The 17,540-nt window shown below is 57.8% G+C and overlaps 1 protein-coding gene across 6 annotated transcripts; it reads left to right on the top strand.

Annotated features, from left to right (window-relative positions):
* Nucleotides 1-43: 43 nt before the first annotated feature.
* On the top strand, nucleotides 44-16,840 carry ZNF775 (zinc finger protein 775). 6 transcript variants are annotated; one of them, XM_082693543.1, is made up of 4 exons: nucleotides 54-163; nucleotides 9,254-9,323; nucleotides 9,957-10,211; nucleotides 14,482-16,840. In XM_082693543.1, exons 2-4 carry the CDS (start codon nucleotides 9,293-9,295, stop codon nucleotides 16,068-16,070), a joined length of 1,875 nt encoding a protein of 624 aa, XP_082549669.1. In that variant the 5' UTR covers nucleotides 54-163; nucleotides 9,254-9,292; the 3' UTR covers nucleotides 16,071-16,840. The 6 variants fall into 6 exon arrangements, with proteins under 6 accessions (XP_082549673.1, XP_082549669.1, XP_082549671.1 ...); XM_082693546.1 differs by lacking the exon at nucleotides 9,957-10,211 and adding an exon at nucleotides 4,206-4,349 and having other exon boundaries at nucleotides 108-163; XM_082693544.1 differs by lacking the exon at nucleotides 54-163 and adding an exon at nucleotides 4,266-4,349.
* Nucleotides 16,841-17,540: the final 700 nt, after the last annotated feature.

Here is a 17,540-nt window from a genome sequence, read left to right as displayed (position 1 = left end):
GCGACCAATCAGACCGCGGGACGGCCCCGGGGATGGCTAAGCCCGCTAGCCAATCAGAGGCAGGCGCCCGCCCCGCCTGTCCCGGGACTGGCGGGGCCGGAGAGCCCAGTGCCCAAGTCGCCCCGGGGTGGCAGTTCCCGTTAACCTTAACCACAAAGTCAAGGTATTTATTCCCGTCCCCTCCCTCCGAGTCCCTCCGAATCCGGGCGGGAGGGGCGTGCGGAGGGACGGACCGTGCTGTGGGGCCAGCGCCCGGCCCGCTCCTCCCGCGCTGCCCCCACCCACCCTCGGGCTGGCGGCGGCCTCGGGGGGTCTCGGGGTCCCCTGAGCTCCTGGCGCTGCGGCCCCGAACTTTCCCGACCCCCACACAGCCCCTGGGGACAGGGGCCCGGGCCGTGCGTGGGAGGGGGCTGCAGGCCGGGCAGAGAGCAGGAGGGGGCCTGTGAGAGCGGGAGGGACGGGGTGGTGAGCGGAGGGCTTGACCCCTGGTCCCTTCGGGCGCGTTCTGCCCAAGCGCTGTCCCTGTGTTCGGGGCTGTGTCGGCTGTGTCGGAGAGACCGAGCTTTTGGAGGGCAGGAACCCCAGGGCTCGCCGCACGGTGACACAGAGTAGCTGCTTAATAAATGATTCAGTGAGGGGCCATGAAGATTGCGAGGGCGAACAATGACGGGGAAGCACCACCGAAATTGGAAGTGCGTGTGCGTGTGTTGGGGGAACTCCATCCCAGGAGAATGGGCACAGGAGTCAAGACCTCAGTGGGGTGGGGGTGGGAGCTGGGGGCTCCTCCTAAAGGGGGAGGCTAACAGAGATGCTGCCTCCTCCCGTCCTTTGGGCAGGGCGGAGCCTGGAGTGTGTCGGGGTCAGTCAGACCTGGGGCTGGGTGTGGTCAGAGCCCAGGACCTTGAGACCGGCTCACGTCCAGGCTACACGGCTAGCGGTTCTTTTTGGGATCCCTGGGTTCAGCTTTAAAATGAAGAGATTAGAGGGTATTAGTCTCCCTTCAACTCTTTAAGGTTCCATGATTCTGTGCTTCTAATCCGTTTTGGACTTAAATTTCTGTATTGTGTTTCTTTACTAAAATTTTTGTTAATGGTTTACAACACATGGGACCTTGGGCTGGGTGTTGGGGAGAGAGAAATACTCCATGTTAAGCTGTTTACCGTCTTGCTGTGGAGACACATAAATTATTTTTATCCCATGTATGTGGTATCAGGCTGGGTGGGTACACAGGTCAAACAGAGAAGGGCCCCTAACTGAGCCTGGCATATCCAAAAAAGGCTTCCTGCTCAGAGCGGTCCCTGATCTAGGCTGGCCAGAGGAGAGCTGGGCAAGAGTATTCCAAGACTGGTCACAGCCCAGCCAAGATGCTGCAAGGTCAGAGAGTCACGTGTTGGGACAAGGGGGAGCTGGGAGGCAGAAGCAAGCAGAGGTGGGTTCTAAATGGTCTTGCCAAGAAATTTCTAGCTGAACCTGAAAGTGCTGGGGACCCACTGGGAAGTATTTTGAGCAAAGTAGTAACATGGCCTCACTGTAATTTGGGGGAAATTGCTTTGAGTTCTGGGTGATGAATGGATTATGGAGGGGCAAGATAAGCTATAAAAACTGGTACAGTCTATGGGCAAGAAGAAGTGAGGCCTGAACTGGATGGGGGGAGCAGTGGGAGATCTTGGAGTTGTTAAAAACAGCACTGGTACAGCCTTCCCCAGGTGTGCACTGGGACAGTTGTATTCTGGACAGTGAGAGGGGGTGGTGGATTTGAGAGGCCTGATGAAGACCACTGTCCCCCCGGGAGAGGCAGGGGGTACCCAGGACAAAGTTCTGAACTTGGTGCTGGTGCCCCAACCCCATGCACCTGCCCCCTGCCCGGCATGAGGGTTAAGCTGAGGAATCCAAGATTTCCTAGTGCAGCGATGGCTGGGAGGGAGGAGTGTGGTCAGAGTGTGCAGAAGGAGACCTCAGTCTGACTCTTTATGAGGCAAGGGGCATCACCTCTGGGCTTTGCTTTCCTCATCTGGCAAGCGGGGGGCTTGGGGGGCAGGACGGTCCTTACCCGTTCTAAGCTCTAAGGCGGTGGAAAGTGTTTATGAATGAGAAGGTGACATCTGTTCAATGTGTTGTCCGCAGTTAGTTTCATGTCTTGCCTTCAGATCGGGTCATAGGGGTCCCCAGGCCCTGGTGGGCTCTTGAGTCTTGGACCTTGGGGCTGAGGAGTGTGCATGCTGCTCTTCCCTCTAAAGGGAGACGGGGGAGCAGAGGCTGGGGATGTGGAGGCCACTGGTGAGGGACAGGTACAGGGCTAGGGAGGGGAGGCGGGGCAGTCGTAGCAAAGGGTGAATGTTGGACGCGCGGAGGCAGAAGTGCTGGAAAGAGGTGCTGGGCCTGGGGTTACGTCGTGGACCTCTGGGAGGGGGGCAGGCATGACAGGATACAGCAGCTGCCCCCACTGTCGGTGGACCTGGTTCCCAGCTGATGCCGGTGAAAGCAGCCTGAGGTCATTGAACTGGGCTGTTCTTACCAGGGCAACCCTGAGGTACAGTTCTTATAATGTGGGTGGCAGGGCGGGGGTGACCTAGAAGTAATTCGTCTTGCACTTTGTGAATGTTTCCCACCGTTTTCCCTGCTTGCTTGAGAGCACAGGTCTATCCGAAGGAATATGTGTTAGTATTTTCCAAATAATAATTTTAAGAATTTCTGTGGAATGATGGCCCGTCCTTTCCACTCGCTCCTCTGACCCCTGTCCTAGGACTGAGGGCCGCGGTGTTTGGGAGACCGAGGTCTAAAGGTGCTGGAGCAGAAGAGGCAGAAGGGGCAGGGCTTGGAAGAAGGGCCGTAGCGGGAGGTGCGCGGGACCCCTGGTCCAGTGCTGGGTGCCATCTGGGGGAAGCCGGAGAAGATGGAGGCGTTCTGGGGGAGCTGGGCAGGTGAGGGGAGAGGAAGATGGGGTGGAGGCCCTGGAGGGGGTGGGGAGTCCTTTGGGAGGCCCAGAAGGACCTTGGGCATGCTCATGCTTGGGTGAGGGGAGAAGGCGGGCCTCTAGGTGGTGGCAGCAACACTTCCCTGGTCTGAGCTAGGGCCTCTGGGCCTGCTTGTTTGTCTGTGGGCCCAGGGGCCATGTGAGATGGGAAGCAGGTCTCCTGGGGCCCCGGTGGCAGCTGCATTGTGTTTCTGATAACATTTTAAAGCCACTGGTATGTGTGTCCTCAACAAGAGGAAGGTTGGAGGTCTGGTATGCCCAGGGGCATGACAGAGGACAGACTGCCTCCTTCCCCTCCGTGAAGCTGAGACTTTGAGCCTTAGGCCAGCAGCAGCGTCCAGAGCTTCAAGTCCAGCCCCCCTGCCTGGCGCTCAGGGCCCCCAGCCTCCAGCCCTACTTCCCTTACCACCGTCCACTCAGCCCCCTCCACTCCTGCCCTGTTAGGCACATGCATGTAGCCCAGACTCCCGCCTCCCAGGGCTGTTGAGGGTCCAGTGACCTATACAGGGAGGGGTGTGTGGTCTTGAGATGGTCCCAACAGGAAAGTCCACACACACCCTCTTCCTCCTGCCAGGCCCGCTCACATCGGGGAGCAGTTTGGGGTGACTGTGTACGTGCTGGGGGCCTCTGAAGATTCCGAAACAGCTGGGGTACTTAACAGGTGGTGACTGTCCCTCGATCATACTGCCTCGCTTCCGGCTCCCTGAGTTCCCTTTCTTGGAGCAGGGGCCAGCTGGGAGCGTAGCGGAGTCCCGCGCAGATGCACGTTCCCGTGTTCACGGGCGCACCGCTTGTGTCGTGCTCCTGTGGCTCGTGCCTGCACGCGCTGGTGTCTGTGGGTCTGCACGCGGGTCTGTGGGTTTCTGAAGGTCTCAGCTTCTCTGTACTTTACATCCAGTTTTGCAGCTCTTCCCGTATGTAGGAGCCTCTCTTGTGTTTTTGCCGCTCTGAACCTTGCTTTCCTTAGCTGTGTTAGATGTTAGCTAAGATTGTTTCCGGATGTGTCTGTGCATTTAGCATTCACCCCCGTTTCTCCTCAGATGCCCATCCCCGCGTACTGTACCTGAAACACCACTGACAGTGACTGCAGTTGGATTCCCAGCGGAAAACACCATCCCCCTGTCCCTAGATGGTTGTCATCAGTGACCAAGGACGGGGGCCAGAGGAGCCCTCCCTTCCCTCCTCCACTCACTCACTCATTCACTCATTCATTCATTCATTCATTCAACAGATACACCTTGGAGATAGCACGTTCGTTTCCAGACCCCTGCAGGAAAGCAGATACTGCGCTAAAGCGAATCAAGTGGATTTTGGGTTTCTCGATGCATGCGAGTTTTATTTACACGATACAGTATCTGCTGCGTGTGCGACAGCCGTATGTCTACACCGACAACGTACATGCCTTCGTTAAAAAATACTTCATTGCCCGAACGTGCTGTCCATCATCTGGCCTTTCCGCAGGTCATAATCGCTGATCACAGATCCCCCTAGCAAATATGGTAATAACAAAAAAGTTTGGAATAGTGTGAGAATTACCAAAATGTGACACAGTGACAGGAAGTGAGCGAAGGCTGTCGGGAAAAATCGTGCTCCACGCAGACTGGCCACAAACCTTCAGTCTGTAAAAAAAAAAATGCAGCATTTGTGAAGTGAAGAAAGCCGGGTGTGGTTGTGAACGGAGCAAGGCCCCTGTCTGCCTGGAGCCCATGGTCAAGCTCAGGGCCGTCCCATGAGGCTTCAGGAACCTAGGAATGTCCTCGGCTGTCCTTGCGGGAGCTCGCGCTCCATGAGGCCGTTGAGCGCGCTTGAAATGCTGCCAGGAGTGATGGAGAATCTGAATTTAAAAGTCAACTTATGTAAATTTGAATAATCAAGTGTGGATAGAAAACAAGGGAAGGGTTGTTTAAGGTTTGGTAAGTCCCGTACTTTCTTCTAGGAGGCGACATGGTCCCCAAGAAGGAACTCTGGTGGGGCCAGGTTGACCCCAGTTTGGTTCTGGCTCTCTTTCTTACCAGCTGTGTGACCTGGGGCAAATGGTTTAACTCTGGGCGCCGTGGTTCCTCAGCCAGAGTTGGTTGTGAAGGAGGAAATGGGCGATGCCTGCTAAGTGTTTGGTGCGCAGTGGCTGGGGACCCTCTCCCTGTCCGAACGGGGGTCTTGGCTGAGCACCCTTCTTTCCATGGCCAAGTCAATATCAAGACCTCAGGGCTGTCCCCCATGCCCCTCAGTAAGTGAGGTTAGGAGCAGCAGAACCTGGGCCCGTAGGGAGCACTCTGAGAGCACCCCCCACTGGGGTCAAGCCTGAGTGGGGCCACCCAGTTACAAATGCTGTCCTGAGCCACAGTCTTGAGTCTGGGTCCCTGGGCATCTGACCTGTGTGAGCCAGCGCGGTGGGGTCAGGGCAAGGAGATGGGAAGCAGGGCCTGCCTGCAGGGAACCAGGAACTCCCACGGAAAGAAAGTGGGGAGTGGGCCAGGCAGATTAGAGCGATTAGAGCCTGGGGGGGTGGGGGGCGGGAGGCGGGGGGATGGGCCATGCGCTGTGGACAAGATGGGGTCAGACCAGCTGAGGGGCTGGAAAGATGTGGCTAATGGAAAGGTGAGCCATTCAGGACGCACGGCAGCCTCGCTGGTGTGGCACAGGCGGTCAGCTCGACGTGGAAGGAGCATTTGGGGCAGAGGACCCCCGCCTGAGGTTTCCTGTGGGGGCAAGGGGGCTGCTGGTGTAGGGGTGCAGCGGTGGCTGTTGAGGACCTGGGTGTGGGCCTGGTGGGAGCTCGTGGCTGAGGAGGGCCTGCGAGCTGGGCCTGTGGGCCGTGTTTTGGGGTGATGCTACCCCTCCCAGCCTCAGCTCCTGGTGGGGGCATGGGGCCAGTCCCCGCTCTGCCAGTGACAAAGGACACATGAGGTGACATCCGCTTCCCCTGCTCCGCCTGTGGCCTGCGCTGTGAAGGTCGTGCGCAGCTGGTGGAAAGTTCCAGGGGCCGTGGTTGGGAGGGTGTGGGGGGACAGGAATGCGTCCCTGTGCTGCCCCTCCTGTCTGTGGCCTTTCTCTTCGGCCCAGCTGCCATCTGCTCCCCGCCCTGCCCCCAGGATTCTGCTGGGAGCAAAGCCGCTTTGTTACCTTCCCCTGCCCCCAGACCTTACCACCTGCTGCGGGCACAGTCCTCCCTTTGTGCACGGAGAGGTTTGCCAGCAGCTGCCCCGCCCGCCCCCCAGCCCCTCTCAGAGGGGGCTCACACCCCAACTGCAGCCTCACCGGGGAGGGCAGGCCCAGGCCCAGAGCCAGGTGCCGGGAAGGGGGAAGTGACCAGGGCCTTGTCCCAAGACCTAGCCCCTGTGTGTGTCCCACCCTCCATAGAACTTGCTGGGCCAGGAGTGGAGAGGTCGCTGGAGACGGGGATGAGAGGCCAGGCAGCCTTCCGAGACTCAGTGTGGGCACCGCGGGGGAGCCGGCTCGGCCCTGTTGCCTTCTGTGTCGGCGGGGGCGTTCTGCTGGGCAGCCTGCGTGCCAGGCCACGTCGGGGGAGCCAGGGTCAGGGGGGCGGTGAGTGGCAGCCAGAAGGGGCCTGCAGGACAGCGTAGAGGGCAGAGGCAGAAGAGGAACGGTCGCCTGGCTGACCTGCAGACCCATGGCCACACGTAGACACTCCCCTCTGTTCAGCTTTCTTGGGGTTTTTACCTGTAGGACACCTGCTGGCCCGCCTGAGCACGCAGTGGGAGGTGCCCTCAAGACATGCGGGCCTGCCCCCGTTCCTGTCCTCTGTGCCTCTTCTGTCCCCGGCCCTCTCATTTCTTACTTCTTCTCCTGGGGCCCATGGGGGTCCCCTCCCCTCTGTTCCCATTCCTGTGCTGACTGGGACCACCCTGAGCCCTGGTGTGGTGGGGACAGAATACCCAGGGACACAGGGAGCTGCTCTGTGGCTCGCTGTGAATTACTCACCGGGAACTGAAGCCTTCCTGCCACCGGAGCTGACTTACAGGACGTACTAATACCCCTGGGAGGACAGAATGGGCCAAGTAGGACCCATCTGATTGGGCTCAAGAGGCCCCTTGTTGTGTTGTGTGGGTGTTTTGTGAATAAGGTCAAGGCCCTACCGTCTGTCCTCACCCTGAACTGTGGCCCCGGTCCTCTGGACCTTCTGAGTTTTCCTGAATTAAGTAGCCTCCCCCTTCACCAGTCCTTCGACCCTCTTCAGGAGGACATCGAATCTCCAGTGGGAGAGAGGCCACCCCAAGGTGTGGGACACACAGTAACCTGGCTGGAAGAGGTGGCATCGGTGCCCGCCTGCTGGGTCTTTCCCTCCCCTCTTCTCCTGCCTGCTTTTTCTCTGCACCACGAGCAGCTTTTAGCCTCTGTACGAAGCCACAGTAGGGGTGCACAGCAGACCCCTGGTGGGGAAATAGAATTGAAAACAAAATCTACTGCCAACTCTGAAAAGCTCCCCACAAAAGGAGGAGAGAAAGAGAAGTTTTTTGTTTTCTATTTTTGTTTAACTCAAATAAGTGGGAAAGCAGATAGAAATGCGCACAAGAGATTAGGAAAGCAGGAGGAGGTCCCCTGCCGCCAGCGCCCCCACCCAGTGACACAGCCCAGGAGATCAGACACAGCCTGCCACCAGACAGAGCGCAACTCGTCCTCAAGCAAGAGGACTCCCCGAGGGCACCATTTGTGACCCGAAGTGCATCCTCAATGCACCTGGCCACGGTCTCCTATGCTTACGACGGGAGATGGAGCCCGGAAGTTGCCCCATGGAAGTCAGCAACCACCCCCCGCCACTGGGTCACCCTCTCCCTTGGTGTTTACATTTCAAGGAGGCCTGGGTTCTAAAACTGGCAAGAGGCTTGTGTAGCTTTTGAAAAGCTTTCCATGCCTCTCTCAAAGGGGCAGAGAGAAATTCACGATGACAACTTTTCGCAAGTAAATGCTCTAAAAGAAAGGGTCGGAGTTTCTTTCCCTCTTTCCCCAGGGAAAACGATTTCTCTCTTTTTAAAATTCATATTTGCCCTGATTCCCTGATCTTGGTAGGGCCTAGATTCCTGGCGTGGGTCCCGGCACACACCGCCCCCCCCCCAAGTGGCTGTTGGAACCTGGGAAGGGGGGATGCCCTTGGGATGGGGTTTCCTGAGGGCCTGAGGTGGAGAGCAAGAGCAGACGGCTTTCTTCGGGGTGGCCGGGCAGAGAGCCCTGAGGGACCTGGAGGAGCCCCTTGGTAGCAGCAGGGGGAGCTGAGCACCTGGGCTGGGGGCAACACGGGCCGCGGATCCTCACTTGGGCCTTGGCGAGTGTGGGCACGAGGGGGTCCAGATGTGTGGAACAACCTCAGGAGAGGCAGCCCACGGCACCAAGTGCAGAAAATGATGCCCCTGCCCCCCAGGCCAGCTCAGGTCAGCGGGCCAAGCGGTCAGGCCACACACCACCCCCGGAAGCGTCCTCAGGGCGGGGGCTGTGTCCCAGGCCGGGGCGTTCAGCAGTGAGATGACAGGGGTACGCAGACAAGTACATGCTGTGTCAGGTGGCGGAAAGCGTTGCACCAGAATACGAAGTGGGGTTAGGGTTGTGACAGGAAGGGCCACTTGGAGGAGGTGACACTGGGGCAGAGACTGAAAGGCGAGGGCCAGGCAGGGATCTGGGGAAGAGCCTGGGCCCCCCCAGCTGACCTGTTCGGGACAATGAGCCAGTTAGGACGTGTCCAAAACCTTGAACATTAAAACAAGGAAAAAAGGTGAGCCCCGGATGGATGAACTCTTCCCTGGGGTCCCCCAGATGGCCTAGGTGTGATCTTGCTTGCAGTAGGGACCGGTGCAACCTTGAAGGACCTTGAAGGCAGAGACAGAGCCCTGCCTTTCCGGGCATCTCCACGACCACTCAGGCGGGTCTCCAGGCTTAGCTGGGGCGCATCTGTCACCGCCCCCCCCCCCGCACCCTCCCCTCCCCCGATGATGTTGAGCCCGCAGGCCTGAGGCTGTGGTCTGGGAGTTGGAAGAGCTGGGGCCTCCTGGGCACCACCATTCCGCTGCCTCTGTGACTCGAGGCATGTCAGGGGCCCTCCCTGGCCTCAGTTTCGTCCTCCTAAAATGGGAATAATGCCTGTTTGACCTGCCTAGCAGGTATGTGTGCAAGTTTACAAAAGCCCCGCACTTCCGACCAAGGTCGGGGACAGAGAAGCTCTTGATAAAGAGGGAAAATGTTCTCTGAGATGGCGGGGGGAGGCGGGGGGACATTTGGTCCTTGTCCCACTGGCCAGCTCTCCTTCCTCTGCCCGCTTCTCCCCCACAGATAGCAAGGCAAGCGCTGGTGCCCGGGAGGCCTCTGCCGATGGAGTGTGGCCTGGCTGGTGCGAGCACAGGTAAGGGAGTCCAGGGACAGGTGGGATCCCACTGCGGCCTCCTCTGCCAGGCCCGTCTTCCCCGCCCTGTCCCCTGTCCTCCCCCTGAGTGTGAGGTGCTGCCCTCACTAGGAGCCTGTGCACTGCTGAATTGCAGAGCGGGACTAGGAGGTAGAAGGTCGTGTCGAAGAAAGCAAAGAAGACAGACTTCGGGAGCTAAGAAAATGACCAAAGGCCATGGGGCCTCGCTAGGCAGAGGGTGTGCGTACACCTGTGCAGAAAGCCAGGCCAGGAGGGCAAGGGAGGCGTTTGCTAACTGTGGGTGGTCACGCTGAGCTAACACTGAAAACCAGACCTCTCGGTAAGATGGTCCCTGTTGGGTTTTGATCAGGAAAGTGCCTTCGGTTTAGTCCATGGAAGCTTCCTGGGGTCTCTCTGAGTTCATGGGCCGTGGGGAGGAAACTGCCAGGCAGGTGCTGCTGTGAGCAGACAGGCCTGTGCTCTGGGCACGAGGCCCCCCAGCCCCCAGCATCGCCGGCCCCCGCAGCACCCTGCTGCCGGAAGGCTCTGGGCCTGGGAGCGGGGCAGCCTGTCCCTCGGAATGCTGCCCCTTGGGTCAATGACTCTGGTTTCTTTACTTCCCCTCCCCTCCAGGGGCCTTGTCCCATGGACTCCAGAGCCCCAACCTTCCCAGAATAACCACCACAACGAACCCAAGATGGAGACAAGCATCGGGCAGTAGGGTAACAAAGGAACGAGTCATCCAGCTCGGCGGGGGCGGGCAAGACATGGACACCGCGCATCCTGGGGGCCGGGTCCTGACACGGACTTCAGGGAGCATAGTCACCCCACTTCCCAAGCCAGCTCCCCACCACTGCCATGTCAGTTTGAAACCTGGGAACCCCCAGGGTATGTGTATGAGAGAGCAAGAGAGGCTGATGTTACCATAATTACAGTAAAACCGAGGGCGGGTGGTTCCAGACGTTTTGGCAGAAGGAACCTTTTCCCATGGAAACACAAGTAGACTCCTGGTTCAGGCATGAGAGATGGGGTCAGCCAGGGCCCTCTTCCCCACCTCTGGCAGCTTCTAAGTTGCTCTGGTGTCTTAGAGAGGAGGTGGAGGAACACCGGCTTTGAAGGATGGAGGCAGCGGGGTCCTGGGCGCCCCTGGGGTCGCAGCCACGTTCTTGCCAGCTCCGGGCCTTCCGCCGCTCCCAGCACCTGCGGCCAGCCTTACAGAGGGAGCGAGGGACTCTTTCTGGATGGCCACATTTTCAGATAATTATGAGCTTACCTCTTTTAAGCACCTTTTAATTTCTATTTATTTTATGTGTGTTTTCTTATTGTGATGAAATATACACAATGTGAAATTGACCATTTAAACCAAGTTTTAGTGCAGGAGCCAGTGGTATAAGTACTTTCACAGGATTGTGCAGGCACCACCACAATCTCCAGGACATTTCCATCGCCTCAGACACTGTCACCATTGAGCGGTGGCTCCCCATTGAGCACCTTTGTGTTTTATCTGAACCATTTAGAATTTTTATTTTATTTTATTTATTTATTTGACAGAGAGAGAGAAATCACAAGTAGGCAGAGAGAGAGGGGGAAGCAGGCTATGTGCTAACAGAGAGCCCAATGCAGGACTCGATCCCAGAACCCTGAGATCATGACCTGAGTCGAAGGCAGAGACTCAACCCACTGAGCCACCCAGGTGCCCCACCATTTATAATTTTTTAAAAAATTATCCTTTTGATAATGACAGAGGAGCCAAACCTATGTTTTAGGACTCCTTCAGCAGGCAGGCCAAGGTCTCTTTTCCTTGTGTTAATACCTGAGCCCTGAGGGAAGGTATCCCTCAGGACCGAAGTCCTTGTGCACACGTGTCAGAGGGGCCTACACACAACCCAGTCACTTGTGTATGCTCTGGGCCTGATGGCAGTGGACAGGAATGTTCTCTGGGCTTTCAGCCGGGCCCATCTTTCTGGCTAGAGATGGCGAGCCTTCCCAGCCATCAGCCACCATGATGAGCATCAAGGTCAGGTTTAATCAGAGCAAGGCAGTGACTTTTGTGGGGGCTCCGGGACATAATTGGGAGCCTGTCACTTCAGGACAGCGATGCCCCGCTTACCTGAGTATATTTTGGGTTCACTACCTGACTGCTAGTGTGGACACCTAGCCCGTTAAGTACTTTCTCTGGCCAACTTTTCAGGGCATCTAAAACCCGCTGATAGTCAAGTACCCTCATTACAGTTGGGTATTCAATTCCTGCCAATGTGCAGTTAGAATCACCACTTTGATCTTCAGATGGTGACTCCTGCTAAAGTGATTTCTCACAACCAAGCACCTGGGGAGGCCTCCCGGGGTCGTTTTGCCGGGAGGAAAACTGGCCCCTCACAGGTACTTCTGAGCCCCCACCCTGCCACCCCATCCCCGTGGCCACCCCATCTTCTAATGTGTCCTCGTGGTGGCCAGTGAGGCTGTGGAGGGGTGGCTGGGCTCTTTGGCCCCGGAACCTGCCAGGTTCTAAGTGAGGTTTTCTTTTTATTTCTTAAAACATTTTGAAGATTTTAAAATTCTAATATTTGAATATTCTCAACAAATTTGAACAATGCAGATATTAAGATTTTAAACTTCTAATATTTGAATGTCCTTATACACATTCAAACAACGCAGATAAAGTGGGGGTCCTCCTGGCTTCTCTCATCTAGCCTTATCGGCCCTATCGTCCGCAGGGCGCCCACCGCCGGGCTTCCGTGTGGGTTGTCTCGAGTGCGCCTGTGTCTGTACGTGGAGAGCCAGCGTGTTATTTTTCATAAATTGGGTCAGACGACTGATCGTTGTTTTCCAGTTATTTTTAGTTTGTTTTAACATGTTTTGGGAATCTTCACATCCATGTATATATGGCTCTTTGGCATTTTTCTTTTAATCCCTTGCCCTTAGGCTATAATATCTGCTGGGGTTTCTAGTCTAGGTTCTGTGTCCGCCTAAGAGAGTTTCCTCCTAGGCCTGGTTTGCTGAGAACTTACTTCTTCCTCCCTCCAGCCCTTCTTCCTTCTCTCCCCCAAGAAATGTTGGAGTTGATCATACAACATTTTTACATGGATTGAGATTGTGTCAGGTTTTTCCTGTTTAGAAAGTCAATGTCATGAACATATTGAGCCATCTTTGCTTTCCTGGGTAAGAGCCCAGCAAGGTCATCTGTTGTTCTTTTAATGCTGCTGAACTTGCTTTGCCAATGTTTTGGCTTGTTTGTTTTTGGTGTCTGCTTTCAAAGCTAAACCTATAATTTCCTGCCTGCTCTGCCCTTGTTGACACTGGATCGCGCTAGCTTGTGGGCCCCCCTCCTCCCCCACAGTCACTGTAAGCTTGGGCTAATGCTTCCCTTGGAGTTTTAGTAAAAACTGTTCTTTTTTCTTTTTTTTAAAAGACTTTATTTATTCATTTGACAGACAGACATCACAAGTAGGTAGAGAGGCAGGCAGAGAGAGAGAAGGAAGCAGGCTCCCCAACAGAGAGCCCCCTGCGGGGCTCCATCCCAGGACCCTGGGATCATGACCTGAGCGGAAGGCAGAGGCTTTAACCCACTGAGCCACCCAGGCGCCCCTGTAAAAGCTGTTCTTATACTTAAGGGGCTTCTTACCCATTTTTGAGGTAAAAGGTTAATTTTCTTTTCTCTCTCTCTCTTAGGACTTTTCTTTCTTTTATCCCCCCTCTTCTTGAGTTAGTTTTGTTAATTTATATGGTCTCACAGAATCATCCATTTTATACAGATTCTTCAAATTCATACAACATTTATGCATTAGTATTTTACGATTTTCAGAATCCTTTTTATATCTCTATGTTTCCTTTACCCTATAGTCTCTGCATTTATCTATTAATTTCTTCTTCCTACCTCCCTTGGGTTTATTTTGTTGTCTTTTGAATACCAGAATTAAGTTTCTCTTTTTGTTCCCAACTGTTTCATTTCACCTACTTTTTACTAAATGTAAACTTTTTGTTGAAGTATAACACGGAAAAGTGCACAGGTGACAAGCTTTATACATTCATATAAAGAGAACATGTGCGTGAAACCAGCACCCAGATTGAGTGGGGGAACAATGGGGCCCCTGGGTAGCTCTGTGGGTTAAGCTTCTGATTGTTGATTGCGCCCAGGTCCTGATCTCAGAGTGGTGAGATAGAGCCCTGAATCCTGCTCTGTGGAGCCCGTGTAAGATTCTCGACCTCTCCCTCTGCCTCCGCCCTCCACTGCTGGGCTCTCTCTTGCTTAAAAAAACGAAAACAAAAACACTGCCAGATCCCCCGAGGCCTCCAACCACAGCACGGCATCCTCCAACCACAGCACCGCATCTAGGCCAGCCGTAGTCTTGACTTCTAACTCCTCCGTTAGTTTCGGCAGCTTTTAACCTTCCTACAAATCCTACAATCTGTCTGTTGTGCCTGTCGCAGGCCTCTCCCGTCACGGTGTGGGGCGGTGAGAAAGGGGGACAAAGCACCCCAGTAGAACCGAGCTCGCTTTGAGAGGTAGGTTCGCGGTAGTGGGTGGGGGGCACTCCTGAGACTGAAGTGCGCGGGGCTTAGTTAGGGCAGGACAGCACCTCTGCTGGGTGCTCCGACCTTTCCGACCTGCTTTCTTGTTCTTGGTTTTGTTGAAGAAAGGTGGAGTTGCCTAACAGCCAAGGTGGAGGAGGGTGAGACGCTGGGCCCAGTGGCTGCTGCCACAGCCAGCGTGGCTGCGAAGTGGGGCGTGGTCACCCCACCGTGGGGGCACTGGCCATGCACTCGCTCACCAAGCTCCCGGCGGCGCATGGATTCTTTTAGAAAAAGAATGAGAAGCTTTGAAGCATGGCCGTTTTCTGCTTGTTCCTGGGTGGGAAGACCTTCCCTGCACCTTAGGGCCTCCTGGTGGAAAAGGTGGGGTGGCGGTTTGGCCTTGGAACAGCAGCTTCTCTTCCTTTCTGGCACTTTTCCTTCAGCACATCCCAAGCAGCCTTTCTCTGTCCTTTCTACCATCCCTACTCTCCTCCCTCGGCCCCCTCGCGTCCTCCCACACTCTCTTCCGCATCCTTTCCTCCCACCGCATTTTCTCATTCATTCATTCCCGGCACTTCCCTCCAGCCCAGGGGGCAGTGAATGACTCTCTGACTCTCCCTGTCCTTTCTCCCTTTGCCTCTGGCAGGAGATGGGCTGGTGATGAAGATCAAGCAGGAGAAGCCGGAGTGGTTGCTGCAGACGCTGGGGCCGCAGGCCGTGCTTTCCGAGAAGGATAAAGAAAACATCTTCCGGCAGCAGCATCGGGGCCTCCCGCCATGCCAGACCATGGGGAAGCCTCGGGCCTTGGGGGGACAGGAGGAGACTGGGGGTCCACGGTGGGCCCCTCCCGCTGAGCAGGCCGCGGGGCTGGCAAGCCGGGCTCTTCCTGCCGGCGAGGGTCACTTCGTGTGCCTGGACTGCGGGAAGAGGTTCAGCTGGTGGTCGTCGCTGAAGATCCACCAGCGCACCCACACCGGGGAGAAGCCGTACCCGTGCAGCAAGTGTGGCAAGAGCTTCAGCCAGAAGCCCAACCTGGCACGCCACCAGCGGCACCACACAGGGGAGCGGCCCTTCTGCTGCCCCGAGTGCGCGAGGCGTTTTAGCCAGAAGCAGCACCTGCTCAAGCACCAGAAGACCCACTCGCGGCCCGCCACCCACTCGTGCCCCGAGTGCGCGCGCTGCTTCCGCCACCAGGTGGGCCTCCGCATCCACCAGCGCGCGCACGCCCGGGACCGCCAGGGCGCCCGCGCGGGGCTGCAGGAGTTGCTGCGGGACGCCGCCGCCCGCCGGGGCTATCGCCCGCGGCCCGGGCCGCCGCGGGGCCGCCCCGAGTGGGCCTGGCTGGGGCTCTGCCAGGGCTGGTGGCGCCAGGCGGGGGCCCGGGCCGCGATCGCCGCCGCCGCGGGGACAGGCGAGCAGCGCCAGTTCATCTGCAATGAGTGCGGCAAGAGCTTCACGTGGTGGTCGTCCCTGAACATCCACCAGCGCATCCACACGGGCGAGCGGCCCTACCCGTGCCCGGAGTGCGGCCGCCGCTTCAGCCAGAAGCCCAACCTCACGCGCCACTTGCGCAACCACACGGGCGAGCGGCCGCACCCCTGTCCGCACTGCGGCCGCAGCTTCCGCCAGAAGCAGCACCTGCTCAAGCACCAGCGCACGCACCTGCCCGGCGCCCAGGCGGCGCGCTGCCCCAGCTGCGGCCAGAGCTGCCCGAGCCGCGCCGCGCTGCGGGCCCACCAGCGCGCACACGCCGCCCCCGCCACCGAGCCGCCGCTCCCCGGGCCCGCCTTGCGGGATGCAGCGCCACACTCCGAGCCGCCACCCGAAGCGCCCTCGGGGCTGTCGGCGCCGCCACAGCCATCGCGGGACCCCCAGCCGGCCCGGGGTCCGGGGGGTGTGCCTTGGGGCCGGGCGCGGGCCGGCCTGAGCGCGCCGGGCGAGCCTCGCCAGTTCATCTGCAACGAGTGCGGCAAGAGCTTCTCGTGGTGGTCGGCGCTCACCATCCACCGGCGCATCCACACCGGCGAGCGGCCCTACCCGTGCCCGGAGTGCGGCCGCCGCTTCAGCCAGAAGCCCAACCTGACGCGCCACCGGCGCAACCACACGGGCGAGCGGCCCTACCTGTGCCCCGCGTGTGGCCGTGGCTTCAGCCAGAAGCAGCACCTGCTCAAGCACCAGCGCGTGCACCGCGGCGCCCTGGCGCCCACCGCCGGCGCCAAGGATCAGGCGCATTAGTGCGCAAGGCGCAGCGGATACGCGGTGGGGATGGGAGGGCATGTTGGAGGGGCCGCGGAGGCCACTAATGGCGGTTTTTACAACCCTCGGGGGTAGAACCCGGTGAAAGAGTGATTTCCTCAAGGCGCTGAAGGCTAGAGGACAGAATTCCAGAAGCATCCCCAAGGGGACAGCCCCAGGCGGGGCTGAGGAAGGAGGTAGGATGATACAGATCTCACTCTGGAGCCTGGATGTGGCCCTCGGTCCCTTAGACGTGGAACCTAGTCCTCAGACCCCAGTGAGGGTGAGGGGGCTGTGAGGGCTCTGGGAGAGGCTCCCCAGACTGTCTCGTGCAGGCAGTCCCCCGCCAGAGGACAGGCTCCAGGGGGAGTCTTAACAGACTGATGGCAAGGATGGAAGCCAGTGGTGGTGGCTGAGGCGGGCCAAGCATAGTCCCAGTGCCAAGGACAATGCCCGGCACTTAATGGCCATTCACTGTGTATTTTTGGAGAGCGTGAATGGTTCCCTGGTCGTCCTTCGCCATGAGTGCCCCAAAGCCCAGGGTGCTGTCATAGCGGGCCGGCCCTTGGGCCGCTGCCTGTGGTGGTCCTGTGGAGTGTAAGAGGGGCGGTGGCAGCTGAGGCTTGGTAACTCGGGAGGGCGCTGCAGCAGGAAAGAGCCCCATGTGCTGCTCCGACTTAGCAGCCCAGGGGCGCTCCCCACGGCCGTCGCTGACTTGGGTCTTTATCAATGCCAATGTTGCAGAAGAGAAAAATGAAGGATTGACTGTCTCACGTGGTCTCCTTGTCCTTTGTAAGCCTCCCTTTTGGAACCCCCAGTCTGTGCATGCGCTGCGGTATCCTCAGGACCAGGACAGTGACCTTTAGGCACCAGCCGAGCAGCTTATCACGCCTGGTTCTTGCTGGGAGTGGGCGGCGGTGTTCTCTTGCCCTCTCCAAACCAGTCTGGTATCTTCCCACATCCCTACTCAACCTCTACCCACCTCCACCCCCCACCCCCACCTCAGAGGCCCCTTCCAAAGCAAGGTGCTGGGACCCTGGTGCTGACAGGAGGACCCATGGCTCCCATGTGGGCCTGTGGCCTTGGCTGGTGTCCTCCCATAGGAGGGAAGGGAATTGCCAGAGAGCTGGGTGGTGGGGGTACTAGGGTTTGGATGGCCGGGAGGTGCAAGGAAAAAGTGGGGACCATGCATTCTCTAGGAGGAGGAACCGCATCTGCCTGCCCCTCCCAGGGGCCCAGCAGCTTCTCTGAACTCAGGGAAGTGCTGCCTCCTCCAGGAGCTGCCAGATTTCATCTGGCTTCTGCTTGGTCGGTCACCACTTTCTCAGATTCTCTTGAATTCCTTTCATGTGGCAGGGGCTCTCCTTGCTGTAACATCACAGAAAGACCTGTGGGGGTGATCCGGTTCGCCCAGGGGACACAGTGCCAGGAATGGTTAGCACTCAGCTGGGTGGCCCACTCCTGGGCCTG

This window comes from Mustela nivalis (assembly GCF_964662115.1).
Source record: "Mustela nivalis genome assembly, chromosome: 12".
Taxonomy (NCBI): Eukaryota; Metazoa; Chordata; class Mammalia; order Carnivora; family Mustelidae; genus Mustela; species Mustela nivalis.
The sequence above is the reverse complement of the archived record's forward strand: the minus strand, read 5'-3'. Positions and strand labels throughout refer to the sequence as shown.